This window comes from Dreissena polymorpha, chromosome 14, assembly GCF_020536995.1.
Source record: "Dreissena polymorpha isolate Duluth1 chromosome 14, UMN_Dpol_1.0, whole genome shotgun sequence".
NCBI classification, from domain to species: domain Eukaryota; kingdom Metazoa; phylum Mollusca; class Bivalvia; order Myida; family Dreissenidae; genus Dreissena; species Dreissena polymorpha.
The window spans coordinates 4,428,756-4,444,531 of NC_068368.1; the positions used below are offsets into that span (position 1 = coordinate 4,428,756).

Genomic DNA, 15,776 nt, shown 5'->3' on the forward strand with positions numbered 1-15,776 from the left:
GGTGGATATCTTTTCACTCGATCCGCCGCGTACGTATGCGGCGGATTTACTCCGCGAAAGTACCCGAGGCTAATACAGACTCGGCGTCGTTGCGCGGATCAATGCCGAGTGCCACGGCGATACGCCGCGTGAACACACGATTCGGCCGCCGCGTACTAATAATCTGGCTGTGGCGTAGCCGCGGATTATGTTTGTGCCGCGTTGGCTGTACTGTATAGTGCAATTCTTGTCCGAGATATTTCTTAGCAACTTATTTCAGGAATTCAATGAAACTTTATGGGAAGCTTCACTTCCAACAGGAGATGTGCATATAATCAGCCGGTTATGGTCGGATGATTTTTCACAGAGTTAAGGCTTTTTGAAATTTTACAACTGTACATATAGTGAAATTCTTGTCCGGGCTATTTCTCCCCAACTACTAACTGGAATTCAATGAAGCTTTATGGGAAGCTTAACTACCTTGAGGAGAGGCGCATGTGATTTGTGGGTTCTGGTTAGATGTTTTATTCAGAGAGTTATGGCCCTTTGAAATTTTTAAGTTGCTAAACCATCCATCGTATTATTTTGTTCAAAGTTATGCCCCTCAAGACGTTTCCTTTTATCTCAATATATAGTGCAATATTGTGACAAAAAAACCACCTGTGGGGAGCATCACCTGTCTCTGACGGTTTCTTGTTTTTCATGAAACTTGGTTAGATCATTTGTTCCATTGATATCTTGGGTTTCAAAGAACAGGTCATTTTTTTTTATCTCAGGCGAGCGACTTTGGGCCTTTCAGGCCCTCTTGTCTCAGTTGTTTGACTGGAAGTTGATCTTGGAATTCTTGATCTATTTGAAATTATTTCTACATTTACTTGTGCCAACCGATACAGGTATGGCAGTAAATAACAGTTGCCAGTCACTGTCACACATACATACATTTAGTCTAAGTACTGGTTATTAAAAATAGCTTACCCAAAAATTGTGTGGGTAAATTAACAATTTCATTAAAATACTTGTGAAATCAATGAAAAATCAAAACAAACAAACATGTTTGCCAATATTGTAACCTTTCCATTGGTCAAGGGTATGATCTGTCCTTCTTCAGCTGATTTCCTTTGATTTCTATTGTTCTAATGGGGGCTAAGGGCATTTTTATGCCCCGAAAGAGGACATATAGTGATCGGACCGTCCGTCCGTTTGTCTGCCTGTCTTCCCGTCACACTTTGCATATAGGTTTCGCATTTAGGTTTCGAAAAATGCTAATAACTTCTATGTCCCTTCACATAGCAACATGAGCCCATGTGTATCTCATGGAGCTGCACATTTTGAGTGGTGAAAGGTCAAGGTCATCCTTTAAGGTCAAAGGTCCAGAACATGTATCAAAGCGGCGCAGTAGGGTGCATTGTGTTTCTTACAAACACATCTCTTGTTCTTTCATGAGGTGGTTCTTAAATCACATCCCTAAGTAGTCTTTATTTTTATACCCCCCTTCGAAGAAGAGGGGGTATATTGCTTTGCTCATGTCGGTCTGTCGGTCCGTCCACCATGTGGATTCCGGATGATAACTCAAGAACGCTTGGGGCTAGGATCATGAAACTTCATAGGTACATTGATCATGACTCGCAGATGACCCCTATTGATTTTGAGGTCACTAGGTCAAAGGTCAAGGTCACGGTGACCCGAAATAGTAAAATGGTTTTTGGATGATAACTCAAGAAAGCATACGCGGCCAACAGGGCGAACTCTGAACAATATAACTGAAGCAACTGGTCTGTAATCCTAAATCTATAATTATTAGTCCAATGAAACATCATCCTTTGAGTAAAATAAAGTGGATCAGTAAAAATATTATCAGAATATGAGATTTTTTGTATATTTTGTATTTTAAATATTGTGTTAATGTTAAATTTTGTTGATTCATATAAATATAAGCAGGACAGGGGAGGTAATACACTATTATATCTTTCTTATATACAGGGGAAACAAATGCAATAAGTTTAAATGTCATGTTTAATAAATAGAGGATATTTGTTCATGTCAGTGTGAGATCATTTGTTATTTTTTATGATCACATTTAATTATTACTTTGACAAAACAACACTTACCTGAATACCACAATGGATTCCACCCAAACAATACCCCACCCCTACCAGAATCCCTCCCCCCAACCTAACCCCCCAATTTTTTTTTAAACATCATCTAATAAATTACCACACCCCACATTATACCCCCCTCTCACCCCCCACCCCCCCTACCCCCACCCCCCCCACCAATTTTTTTAAACATCTTATAAATTACCCCACCCCACATTATACCCCCCTTTCACTTCCCCATACCCCCTCCTACCCCCCATCCCCCCAATTTTTTTAAACATCTAATAAATTACCACACCCCACATTATATACCCCCCTCTCACTCCCCCCCACCCCCCCGGCAATTTTGTTTTTAACATCTAATTAATTTCCACACCCCACAATATACCCCCCTCTCACCCCCACCTACCTCCCACCCACCCCCCCCAAAAAAAAAATAAAACAAAAAAAAATTAACATCTAATAAATTACCACACACCACATTATACCCTCCCCTCTCATCCCCCCCCCTACCCCCCCACCCCCCCAAAAAAAAAACATTTTTTTTTCAAACATCTTATAAATTACCACACCCCACATTATACCCCCCTCTAACCCCTCTCACCCCCCCCCTACCCCTCCCCCACCCCAATTTTTTTTTTAAACATCTTATAAATTACCACACCCCACATTATACCCCCCTCTCATCCCCCCCCTACCCGCCCCCTCCACCCCCAACCCCCTCCATCCCCAACCCCCCCCCCAAAAAAAAATTAAAATTTAACATCTAATAAATTACCACACACCACATTATACCCCCCTCTCACTCCCCCCTACCCCCCTTCCAATTTTTTTTTAACATTTTATAAATTACCACATCACATTATACCCCCCACTCTCACACCCTATCCCCCCCCCCCCCCCCCCCGAATATTTTTTTTAAACATTTTATAAATTACCACACCCCACATTATACCCCCCCCCCACCCCCCAACAAAAAAAAACACAAAAAACAAACATTTTCAACATTTAATAAATTACCACACCCCACATTATACCCCCCTCTCACCCCCACCCCCCCTACCCCCCCCAATTTTTTTTTGTTTAAACATCTAATAAATTACCACACCCCACATTATACCCCCTCTCACTCCCCCCTACCCCCATACCCCCCCCGGCTCCCCCCCCCATTTATTTTTAATTTTTAACATCCAATAAATTATCACACCCCACATTATACCCCCCTCTCACTCCCCCCTTGATCATGACTGGCAGATGACCCCTATTGATTTTCAGGTCACTAGGGCAAAGGTCAAGGTCACAGTGACTCGAAATAGTACAATGGTTTCCGGATGATAACTAACATTAGGTCAAAGGTCAAGGTCACAGTGACAAAAAACGTATTCACACAATGGCTGCCACTACAACTGACAGCCCAGATGTGGGGGGGGGGGGCATGCATGTTTTACAAACAGCCCTTGTTGTTTGCTGTGCTTAAGTATTCTTTGCACCTGCCTCCATACAGTGATATAAATACTGATACAAGTAAGGCAGAAAATAACTATTGCATGTTACTGACACGAGTATGCACACTTACAGAGCTCCAGATAAGGGTCGTATTTTCGTAATTACGAATTATTTTCAAGTTTGTTACGTATTTATTTTAAAATCTTGTCGTACCATTAAGAATTACAAAATCAAATTACACATATTATTTTTAAATCGGTTCGTATTGATTTTTATTGAGTTCTTTTCGCGTATTAAAGATCTTTTCTGTGCTTATATAGAATGGTTATCTGGTTTGTTTAACAAAGCGCGTTTTTTTCCAATAAAAGCGGCGGGTACAGTCTATCTGTCAATAAACAATGGCGGCGCCCAGAGAGCGTCCTAAAAATCTGCAAAGCGTGCAAAAACACGCTTTTAACATATTGTACGCAAAGTGAGCCGAAGTTGAATGTTAAGAAAGACATAGAAAAGATCTTATACGATGTTGTATGTTCAGTTACTATTGCATGTTACTGACACGAGTATGCACACTTACAGAGCTCCAGATAAGGGTCGTTTTTTCGTAATTACGAATTATTTTCAAGTTTGTTACGTATTTATTTTAAAATCTTGTCGTACCATTAAGAATTACAAAATCAAATTACACATATTATTTTTAAATCGGTTCGTAACGATTTTTATTGAGTTCTTTTCGCGTATTAAAGATCTTTTCTGTGCTTATATAGAATGGTTATCTGGTTTGTTTAACAAAGCGCGTTTTTTTCCAATAAAAGCGGCGGGTACAGTCTATCTGTCAATAAACAATGGCGGCGCCCAGAGAGCGTCCTAAAAATCTGCAAAGCGTGCAAAAACACGCTTTTAACATATTGTACGCAAAGTGAGCCGAAGTTGAATGTTAAGAAAGACATAGAAAAGATCTTATACGATGTTGTATGTTCAGTTGTCGACACAGTCGGAAAAGCTAAATAAACGCGACACAACTGGTTCAAACTTAAACAAAAAAAACATTGAACTAGTGGAAGGGACAAGTCCCGTGGCTAATCGTTGAAAAGATTGAAGGGAAGACCCGTTTTAATTGTGAAATATGTAAAAATATGAAGGTATTTAAAAAATAAAATGGTAAAATACTGAATAGACACTGTTGAATTCGTATAAATAAAGTTGATAGTATGTTTATTTTGATTTTGTCCATGAAAATAACCATTATTTTTAATTTTTAGGTCATTTAGAAAAGTTACGAATTATTTTCCAAAACTTAGTAGTAACGTTAAGAATAAAATTTAATAGTTAAGAATTATTTTTGAAAATCTGGTAGTAACGTTAAGAATTTCACAAAACCTTATCTGGAGCTCTGCGCTTAGTAATTACCTGTAAAGGTGCTTGCCCAGGAAAAACAAAAATGTTTGCCACTCTTTTAACCGTTCCAGTAGTAGTTGTTGTTTGTTGTGCTCAATGATTCCTTGCCTTTGTCTCCATACAGTGCCCGACTGCCACGCTGGATTCTATGAGGCCTATTATAGGAGCAATGATACATGTATGTAGAAGAATACATAGCCGCCATTTTGCTGATCATCGAGTACGGTCAGGGATCATATTTTCAGACAAAGTATTTTTTTTTTTTAAACACTTGGATTTTTTAAGCGTTTTTTTTTTTGGACCACATTGGGTCTATGACTGCCAGATTCAACCAAAATATGATCCCTGCTGCGTACCGGTTATTACTAACACCTGGACAAACATGACCCTTTAGTCAAACATTCGTGGAAACGAGCCTTGTTCTGAAAAAACAGTGTTTAAGTCATACGCAAATAATGTAGTCCAAGATTAGCCTGTGCAGTCTGAACAGGATAATAATCTGGAATGACACTTTCCGTCAGAACTGGAATTTAGCCTTGAAGAGACTGTCTTCCTTAAAACGGAAAATACAATTAAAGTGGAAAGTGTCCATTTCAGACTGCACTTGCTAATCTTTTTCAACACTATACCAGGGACTACCCTAGGCCTTAAAAATAGGGAGAAGTGACTTCTCCTTTGCTCTGAAACAGGGAGAAGTTTGGAAAATCAGGGAGACGTTTGTGCAAACAATATCAAAAACAAAGCGTGTTTTTTTACAACTTTTATTATTTCTATCATTATACTATGTTTATTTGTAAAAACAATAAATTCTCACTTAAATCTTCATCATAACACATTTAAGTCATTTAACACATTTAAGTATTTAATAATTTGTACTGGTAGCACCTTTTCATCACATATTTATCATCATTATATTATCATCATCCCTATGACTGCTTTTGTAACAAAACACAATCTTAATGCATGGAACATCTAGTACATGTATATCTATAACTGTTTATCCGAATACTTTACTTGTCCGAAATATGTTCACTTAAGAATGCCTTACCTGTTTACTTTAATAATCAAAATGTTCCTTGTTGCTATCTGGTTTAACAAACCTTATCAAATGTTTGTTTAATCCAGTTGATGCTTTCTCCATTATTGAATCACCATTACTTGTAATGTGAATCGCCTGAATTGAACGCGGGTGTAATGTTACAATTCGTCCGCCATTTGCAATGTTGATGGTCATGACATAGCAATTTAATTCTACTTGGATAATTTATATCTAATCGAGGAAATGTGTTTTCTCAATTTTTATGTGTAGTATTATGACTTATAGTATAAAAAATTAACTGTGATTCCAGTTTATATAAGATGGGTGTTACTCGTAATTTTCGGTGGATTAACAAACTGACAAAACTCGCTGGACTTTATAGTGGATCTACGCAATTTTTAGACCTTTGATCAAGTTTGTTTTTCTTGAATTACTTTTGCCGACTTTCTTTAACCGTGCTGTCTGCCATAAACCTGCAATTATCGGATGGTCAATCAATTATCTCGTAATCAGTAGACAACTTGCGGCACGCGCGAAGAGGCACGAGTGTGTTGTAATAGCAACCAATATTAAGGGGACTGCTTTGTCACGGTCAACTAACGATCCGTGCGGGGGTAAATTTTGTCACCGTTAGATAAACAACAAACAATAAACTTGCTTATCGCCTGCGGGCGATAGCACGCCTTAGCAAAAATAATCGGGCGGCTTGATTTTCGCTTTTCCGGTCTTGTTTACTAAAAAAATTGGGCGACTTTATCTTCACTTTTCTGGGCTTGTAGGGCGAAATCACGGGCGTAAGAGCAAAATTATCGCTCATAGTCGCCCGTAGGGTAGTCCCTGCACTATACACATCAGGGGTTTTCCTGCTATTAAAAAAAAGGCCGTTAAATGTTGTGGATCCCAAAGCAAACAGACCGGATCCCAAAAATGTTTTTTCCCCATTCGCCACTTATAACTCGTTCCAGTTAATAAGAAAAAAGTAAAAAAACTAATCGAGTGTTTATTTTCTTTCAAATAAATAGTTTGTTGATAGAGATTTAAAGTAAAGATCTGTTGTGTAACACAAGGAGACTAGCGTTTCAGCCCTTAATCACTGCGACTTGTTCCAAACATGGCTCCATCATATAAGTTTGGGAGATGATGTAAAAAATGAGAAATGCGTCAAGACCAGGATGGATTTTACTTTTGAATGCACTGTCAAGCGTTTTTAACTGGCGGTTAATTATGCTGTTTTAAACCAGGGGTTATATGGAAATTGGAGTTTGTTCGGCGTTGTCATACTGCTACGCACTGGAGAGCTTAATGAGTTAAAATGGCCCGCAAATAAAAATGTACGGTATCCTGGATCAGCAGGCGATTTTGGCATAAATTATTTTGCATGGGATTCGAAGATATGTCATCTTAAAACAATATTGTCTTATCAAGGATCCTTGCCGAATTCCGTATGCAACAATAAACGGGGTGGTTATGATTGCAAAAGTGTCAAATACTATTCAAGTTTCAAGTATGGACTTACATCTAGGCCATGTTCGATAATCCAGACACTCCTGAGTTACGGCCCTTGAATCATCGAAAAATTGTGTTTTTTCTCGTTTCCGCTCAATTACCTGAGCAATTGTCATCAGATCTTCAACAAACTTCAAGAAAATGTGTAAGGCAATAACATCTAGGTCAAGTTCGATAATCGACCAAATTGACCCAGACACTCCTGAGTTACTGCACTTGAATCATCGAAAAATTGTTTTTTCTTGTTTACGCTCAATAACTCGAGCCAGTGTTATAGGATCTCTGCCACACTTCATGAAAATGTGTAAGGTCATAAGATCTAGGTCAAGTATGATAATCAGCCTAATTGACTAAGACACTCCTGAGTTACAGCCCTTGAACCATCGAACAATTGAGTTTTTTTCTTATGTTACGAAGATGTGCATGTTGGATTGTTATTGTCCTATATCAAAACTTTACTTTTTTTTATGCCCCCCGGTTACTAAGGATGGCATATAGCAGTCGAACTGTCCGTCCGTCTTTCTGGCCGTCTGTCGCACTTTTGCGTTTAGGTTTCGAAAAAAGCTTGTAACTTAAATGTTGATTCAGACCTTCATATTTGGTATGCATGTGTATATGGACAAGGCCTTTTCATACGCACACAAATTTTAACCCCTTTGACCTTGAACTTGAACTTAGGGTCAGCGTTTAAGTTTCGAAATCTGCGTTTAGTTTTCGAAAAAGCGTTTTTTGGGGGCATATGTCTTCAGATGTAGACAGCTCTTGTTTTAACCAGTTTTAATATTACCTGCTTAATCCCTTGAATTTAACCAGTTGTCAGATATTATACAAGCAGTGCTCCAACTAGGCCTAAATTGAACTGCCTTTAAAAAAATAAAAAAATATATTATTTTTTTTAATGATAATTAATCTCTTATTGCATTGTATTCACTGTATTCCTCATTGTAGACATTATATTTGAATGGTTTAATAATTATGGGAATAATATATATATATAAATTAACATGCAACAGCAGGAAGCAGTCCAGAAATGCACGTTCCCCCGAAAGTTGCCTTTTGACAAAATGCTGCACATCGAAAGTGCCCTTTGACCAAAAAGCCCCCCCCCCTGCCCTTTTCAAATCCTAGCTGGAGCACTGTACAAGGAATGTGTTCATTGTTTTATGTTTTATGAGTTGATATTTCAGTACTAGCACATTGGTTTCTGAGTTAAGCATCACAAACATTCTAATTTTGAGCTCAACTCGGAGATGATGATAATCCATGCACACATTCACTGCTGTTTCGTAATCAAGATTAATCCGGTTTTGACACAAAGGGATGTAGATTACACAAGGTACTTAACTGACACGTTACACATATTTAAAACGCGTGTGCAGTACAGCTGTATCGAATGCGTTGACTTCTTTATGTAGAATGGTAATGAATTAGCGCTGATTGTTTATAACTTTATTACCCATTAGGTGCATTGTGTTTTTCAAGGGTGTTGCATATTAGCCATCACACAGCGAATGCCGATGAAAGACAATAAACCAAATGAAAAGATGACGATGTGTGATCAACATGCGTATTTATCACAAATTAAATTAAAATATTTTAATTGCTGTTTGTTGTTTGATTGTTTGCGTTTAACCACACTTATTACTATTTTAAATGTATCAATTTATTTATTTTAAATTATTGACATTATTGATTTATATACCGGTAGTTTACTTTTTAAGAACAAACACACACATAGAGTTTATAATTTCAATGTTGATATCAGAATAAAAAAGCATTTTATTTGAAAAAAAAAACACTTAACAAACTGGAACCTCTTTCGTATAACACAAACAGTTTTAAAACGGTATTGACAGCATTTTAATAAAAATCATACCAACTAGAATTACGATTGTTGTCAGTATGGCAATTATAATAATAGAAAAAGACTAATGGGCAATTGGCTTCGTTGTTACAAACACTCATTAACGGTTATTCGATCCCACTTGTCCGCTAATCATAACAATGAACGTGTGAATGGCATACATTAAGAGGGTCCATTACTGTCCCTTGATAACAAAAGACTAGTTAATTGGCATGTGACAAACAGGCCCCTTCTCCTGCAGTGATTCTCAAGTGTGTTCTCGCATTCGTACGATTTTTCGCAACTGCGATTGATCGCGAATATGTATTACACACAAATCGGATATTGACTGACGCATTTTTTTTTAAATTCAAAATCAGAAATCGGCGAATTTAAGTGCTGACGAAATCGTCATTTTTATAAAAATGACAAAATTTTGTGCTGTCGAAAATAAATGGTTTCACAGTACTTGATAAAATAGCCCTGTGAAGACAGAAGAAATTAGTGTTTTTTATGCCCCCCTTCGAAGAAGAGGGGGTATATTGATTTGCTCATGTCGGTCTGTCGGTCGGTCCGTCCGTCCACCAGGTGGTTGTCAGACGATAACTCAAGAACGCTTGGGCCTAGGATCATGAAACTTCATAGGTACATTGATCATGACTCGCAGATGACCCCTATTGATTTTGAGGTCACTAGGTCAAAGGTAAAGGTCGCGGTGACCCGAAATAGTAAAATGGTTTTTGAATGATAACTCAAGAACGCATATGCCTAGGATCATGAAACTTCATGGGTAGATTGATCATGACTCCCAGATGACCCCTATTGATTTTGAGGTCACTAGGTCAAAGGTCAAGGTCACGGTGACCCTAAATAGTAAAATGGTTTTCGGATGATAACTCAAGAACGCATATGCCTAGGATCATGAAACTTCACAGGTAGATTGATCTTGACTCGCAGATGACCCCTATTGATTTTGAGGTCACAAGGTCAAAGGTCAAGGTCACGGTGACCCAAAATAGTAAAATGATTATCGGATGATAACTCAAGAACGCTTTTGCCTAGGATCATGACACTTCATAGGTACATTGATCGTGACTCACAGATGACCCCTATTGATTTTCAGGTCACTAGGTTAAGGTCACAGTGACAAAAAACGTATTCACACAATGGCTGCCACTACAACGGACAGCCCATATGGGGAGCATGCATGTTTTACAAACAGCCCTTGTTTTACAAATCATTTTTGGTGAGCTACGATATCTCACTTATAAAAGTATCACATGTGTGGAAATACTACCAACTCACCAACCATATACAAAATGGTCACCTGAGCACAGTGGTCACCTGTCAACAATAATAGCTACTAGGGTCATTTCCCTCGACTGACCCCAGTTTTCAAGTTGGACTGTTATTTAATAATAAAACCTTTTTATGCCCAGGGTAGGGTGGCATATAGCAGCTGAAGTGTCTGTCAGTCAGTCAGTCTGTCCGTCTGTCCGAAAACTTTATGGCCATAACTTTTGCAATATTGAAGATAGCAACTTGATATTTGGCATGCACGTGTATCTCATGGAGCTGAACATTTTGATTGGTAAAAGGTCAAGGTCATCCTTCAAGGTCAAAGGTCGAATATATGGCGTCTGTCCGTCCGAAAACTTGAACACGGGCCATAACTTTTGCAATATTGAAGATAGCAACTTGATATTTGGCATGCATGTGTATCTCATGGAGCTGCACATTTTGAGTGGTGAAAGGTCAAGGTCAAAGTCATCCTTCAAGGTCAAAGGTAAAAAAAAAATCAAAGCGGCACATTAGGGGGCATTGGGTTTCTGACAAACACATCTCTTGTTAGCTGTTGATATGCCCCTGTAAGTAATTTGTCAAACAACTTTTTATATACCACCAGTTGAAACTATATTTTGAACTAATTATTTTGTCTCCCATTCGGACAACTAAGTTATCTCCCTTATAAAAAAGTTTCAAAAGCATTGAAAAAAATGACAAAGCTGCCCGATTGCGGATAGAAATACTTTTTTTCTATGTACAAGGAAAGCAGACACAGACAATATTTAGTATAACTGGTCAATTATATTATGTCCATTTTGGAGAACTAAGTTATCTCACTAAAATAACTCCCTTAAACATTTTTCACAAGTTTGGAAAAAGCTGTTCAATTGCTTAGCAAAACTCTGGTGTATTTTATTCTAGGGATCAGGAAAACGTACAAAGACTTCACACTACAGCGAAGTGAAGTCCCCATCCACCCCTCGTACCTACACGGAAGTGAAAACTCTCACCTACCACGACATGTCCCACACTTTCTCAACCAATACGACATCAGGTTCCAACTGGGATATTGACGGAGGTCTTGCAGCGGACTTTGACGGTTCCTTATCAGGCTTGGGCACAGAATTGGGCGCCGCGACCTATAACATGAGGTCAGGGTGCAAATACCACCCGTGTGTTAGTAGTTTGTGTTGTGGACTGGTCAGGTCCAGAATATATTTTTTACGAAGGAGTTAGAATTGTACTAGTTTTTGATCGCCGTCGTGAAATCATTATTTTTCTGTGGCACATATTTCTTTGCGCTTATCTTATCCATAAATATTGTGTAGATGTACTTTTGCATGAAACAATTATTTTTGTGTCTTTGTTTTCTTTTTTACTCAGTAAATAATTAGTAACTGTCTACGTGTACACTTGAATATCCATATTGCAAAGTAATATCAATGGTCCCCAGAAATGTAATGATTTCAGAAAAACTAATAATAAATGCAATAACTCTTATTGTGTCACAATTTCAGAGGGACGGGCAGAGAATCTGGTTGTATGAGCAAATCATATGCAGCTAACTTATAATTTTCAGTGAAGCTCTGCTGGCCCTCCCTGTATTCAAACAAGAGAACTTGGATAATGGGTACGTGTTATTATTTTCCTTTTTAACAAGCGGGCGCTGCCAAACCAGACGGAAAGGTACCGTTTTTTTTAATTTCATTTAATTGACCCTAGTTCAGGATAATCAGGGGCTATGGATATGCATAAAGCAGTCTGCATAGGCTAATCAGGGGCTATGTTTGCGTCCTTGAAAGGATTTTCATCAGCGATTATTTTCCTTCTTTATAAAGTACCGGAAAACGTTACTTTCCCAATCAGGAAAATACTACAAATTTCCCAATTGTTGTCGAAAAAATTCTCAATTAAAGGTTTCTAAAAAAAATAATTCTTTTTATATGAATAAAATGCATCAGTTAGTTAGTTTACATATGCAGGTCTATGACTTGAACCTAAGTAAATATAATTTTGACAACTTCACAACATTTGGTTATCAATTTTAAAGTATTTGGGAGCCAAAAATCAAATTCATCAATTTCCCAATATAAAGTTTTCACGAGGCGAATTCTTAAGTGGGAATTTTTTTTCGCTTTTCATTAACTCTTTCAGTGCTGGAACCGAATTTTGAAGGCCTTTGCAAACAATTTAGATCCAGATGAGACGCCTCAAAACGTGGCCTCTCATCAGGATCGAAACTGTTTGCTATTCTGATATTATTCTTTAAAAAATAAATAAGAAAATGCTAATTTTAGAAATTCAGCAGAAGACATTTTAGCAGACAACAAATTTCCCAGCATGCAAAGGGTTAAGAAGAGCCTTTTAACACAGTCTCATAAGAGTGCAAACAGTTGTCCCTGATAAGCCTGTGCGGACTGCTTTATACACATGCACAAAGCTCAGATTTCATCGAGTACTACAGTTGTGTCATTAATGAGTGATTTCCAATGAAATGTATTCCTCAAAATAATGAGAAAACGGTTTGCATGTGTTGCTATTGCTCTTAAAAACTTACAACTTAAAATACATTAATGGCAAGGGGCCCCCTTAAACCATTTGTTGTTCATTGAAACAAAGCAAGTAATAGCCGCTGGTAGTTTTTTTAAATAATTACAACCCTGATCTTTGTTAAAATAGCTCGTAAGCTGCTGAACAAGAATGTAAAATTCTTATGTGACCAGATTGGCAGAAAGACTGTGCATTTATGTCTTCTTTTTTTTTTCTTTTTAGATTTTTTTTTTCAATCCAAGGGTGGATGTTGCTGCATTTTGAGATCTGGGCCGGTATTCGCCATCCGATTCTTAGACTCGAGTCTTAAAATAAAGAATTTGCGAACAACTGTAATGATCTAAACAATTTTTTATTGATCAGTCTAATTTGACATTTGACCCCTGAAATTACATTATTCTTTGTGCAGAACAGTGTACTTGTGACACACGAACCATCCATAGCCGGCATCTTTTCAAACTCTGAAGTAGGATCTCCTGAGTCTTAGGCAAAAAAAATAGGTCCTTTTCCGGTCGCCCGACCATGTCTCCCATATCGGAGCCGACCCTCAACTTTTTATTGGGGTCGCCAAAAAAAATAATTATTTTTTGTTCATTAGCTCACCTGATTGCTCAGGTGAGCTTTTGTGACCGGTCTTTGTCCGTCGCCCGTCCGTCTGTCCGTTATTATTTGTTCTTAAACACTCTAGAGGCCACATTTATTGTCCGATCTTCATGAAACTTGGTCAGAAGCTTTGTCCCAATGAAATCTCGCTCTAGTTCGAAACTGGGTCGTGTCTGGTCAAAAACTAGGTAAACACTGTAGAAGTCACATTTCATGCCCAATCTTTATGTTACTTTGTCAAAATGTTTGCCTAGATGATATGTTGGTTGAGTTCAAAAGTGGGTCCGGTCCGTTGAAAAACATGGCCGCCAGTGGGCGGGGCATTTTTCCTTATTTGGCTATATAGAAACCTTGTTAACACTCAAGAAGTCACAATTTTTGCCCAATCATCATGAAAGTTGGTCAAAACATTGGTTTTATTGATATCTCAGACGAGTTTGAAAATGGTCCCGATCGGTGAAAAAACATGGTCGCCATTAGGCGGGGCATTTTTCTCTATATGTATATAGTGGATGTTTTCCCTATTTGGCTATAGAGAAAATTTGCAAACACTCTAAAAGTCATAATTTTTGCCCAATCATCATGAAAGTTGGTTAAAATATTGGTTTTATTGATATCTTGGATGAGTTCGAAAATGGTCCAGATCGGTGAAAAACATGGCCGCCAGTGAGTGGGGCATTTTTCTCTATATGTATATAGTGGAAACATGTGAACACTCTAGAAATCACATTTTTGGTCCAATTTTCATGAAATTTGGTCAGAACATTTGTTTCCTTGATAAAAGAGTTGAGTTCAAAAATGGTTCAGGTCAGTTGAATAACATGGCTGCCGGGGGGGGGGTGGGGGGCAGTTTTCTTATATTTATATAGTAAAAAAAGAAAAGCTTGTGAACACTCTAGAAGTCACATTATTTGCCCAATCATCATGAAACTTGGTGAAAAGATTGGTTTTATATATATCCAAGATGAGTTCGCAAAGGGTCCTGGTCGGTAAAAAAACATGGCCGCAAGGGGGTGGGGCAGTTTTCCTTATGTAACTAGAGAGAAACCTTGTGATCGAACACTATATAAGTCACATTTTTTGCCTAATCATAGTGAAACTTAGTCAATACTGTAAAACCATTAAATTTTGTGTGGTACGAATTTTCGTGGATTTCGTTGGTCCGCTGAACCACTGAATTCAAGTACCATTTATAAAATTTTTTATCGTTTGTTGTCATTATCCGAGATATTTGTTTTTTTGTAATACATGTAATTACTTCACTTCAGTAGGTCACATCAATAATGCTTCAGTCATAGACTGAGCCTTTGCAAGGTCGGGCAATCCTGCTATAGTAGGAGAACGTGTCTGAACTGTTCCCGTTTTCAACCATTTTGAAAGAGACATTGTTTGATTGAGATATTCTAGTTAATACAATATGTTGTCTTCTTGATAAGTGTTTGGTTAATAACACTTTTTTACGTGACGTCGTCAAATTAACAGTATGTAGATACTAGATTTATCACATATGTTAATTAGTGCCAATTAAAGTTAAATGAGATATAACGGTTTTCACACATGTATTTTGGGGACCTTATTACTCAATTTTTACTACTAGGAGACCGATTGTGCTGAGAATTTCAAATATTGTCAAAACAACATTGATGGCAATTAGCGAGCAGGGACCCACATGTGCGCCGCTTTATCGATCTTTTCGACAATTATCGGCATTCTGCAACACTTTCATGCTTCAGTGCACATTTACCTCAAGTATTGCTGTCAACACAGATTAGCAGATTATGCTTCATTATTACCCTGGTTGTTTTTATAAAAGTTTAATTATTATGACGGTCAGTATTTCCAAACAATTTGAAATCCACGAAATTACGTGTCAACGAATTAGTTGATTTTTTATTAAACCACAAAATTTCATACCGACGAATTTCTATATGTTTCGATACATTGGTTTTATTGATTTCTCTGACAAGTTGGAAAATTACTCAGATCAGTGAAACACCCTTTTTAGCTCACCTGAGGTTTTAGGATTGGTCAT

The 15,776-nt window shown here is 37.8% G+C and overlaps 1 protein-coding gene across 6 annotated transcripts in view; it reads left to right on the plus strand.

The window, feature by feature from the left end:
* The window catches only part of LOC127857138 (transcription factor CP2-like), a 150,527-nt gene that overhangs the window by 52,453 nt on the left and 82,298 nt on the right, over nucleotides 1-15,776 (plus strand). For 4 of the 6 annotated variants that reach the window (XM_052393511.1, XM_052393515.1, XM_052393510.1 and 1 more), the window contains 3 exons: nucleotides 5,041-5,094; nucleotides 11,513-11,742; nucleotides 12,171-12,221. In XM_052393511.1, the coding sequence (XP_052249471.1) occupies nucleotides 5,041-5,094; nucleotides 11,513-11,742; nucleotides 12,171-12,221 (335 nt within the window). The remainder of the gene's footprint in view (nucleotides 1-5,040; nucleotides 5,095-11,512; nucleotides 11,743-12,170; nucleotides 12,222-15,776) is intronic. The other 2 variants (XM_052393513.1, XM_052393514.1) reach the window with 2 other exon arrangements.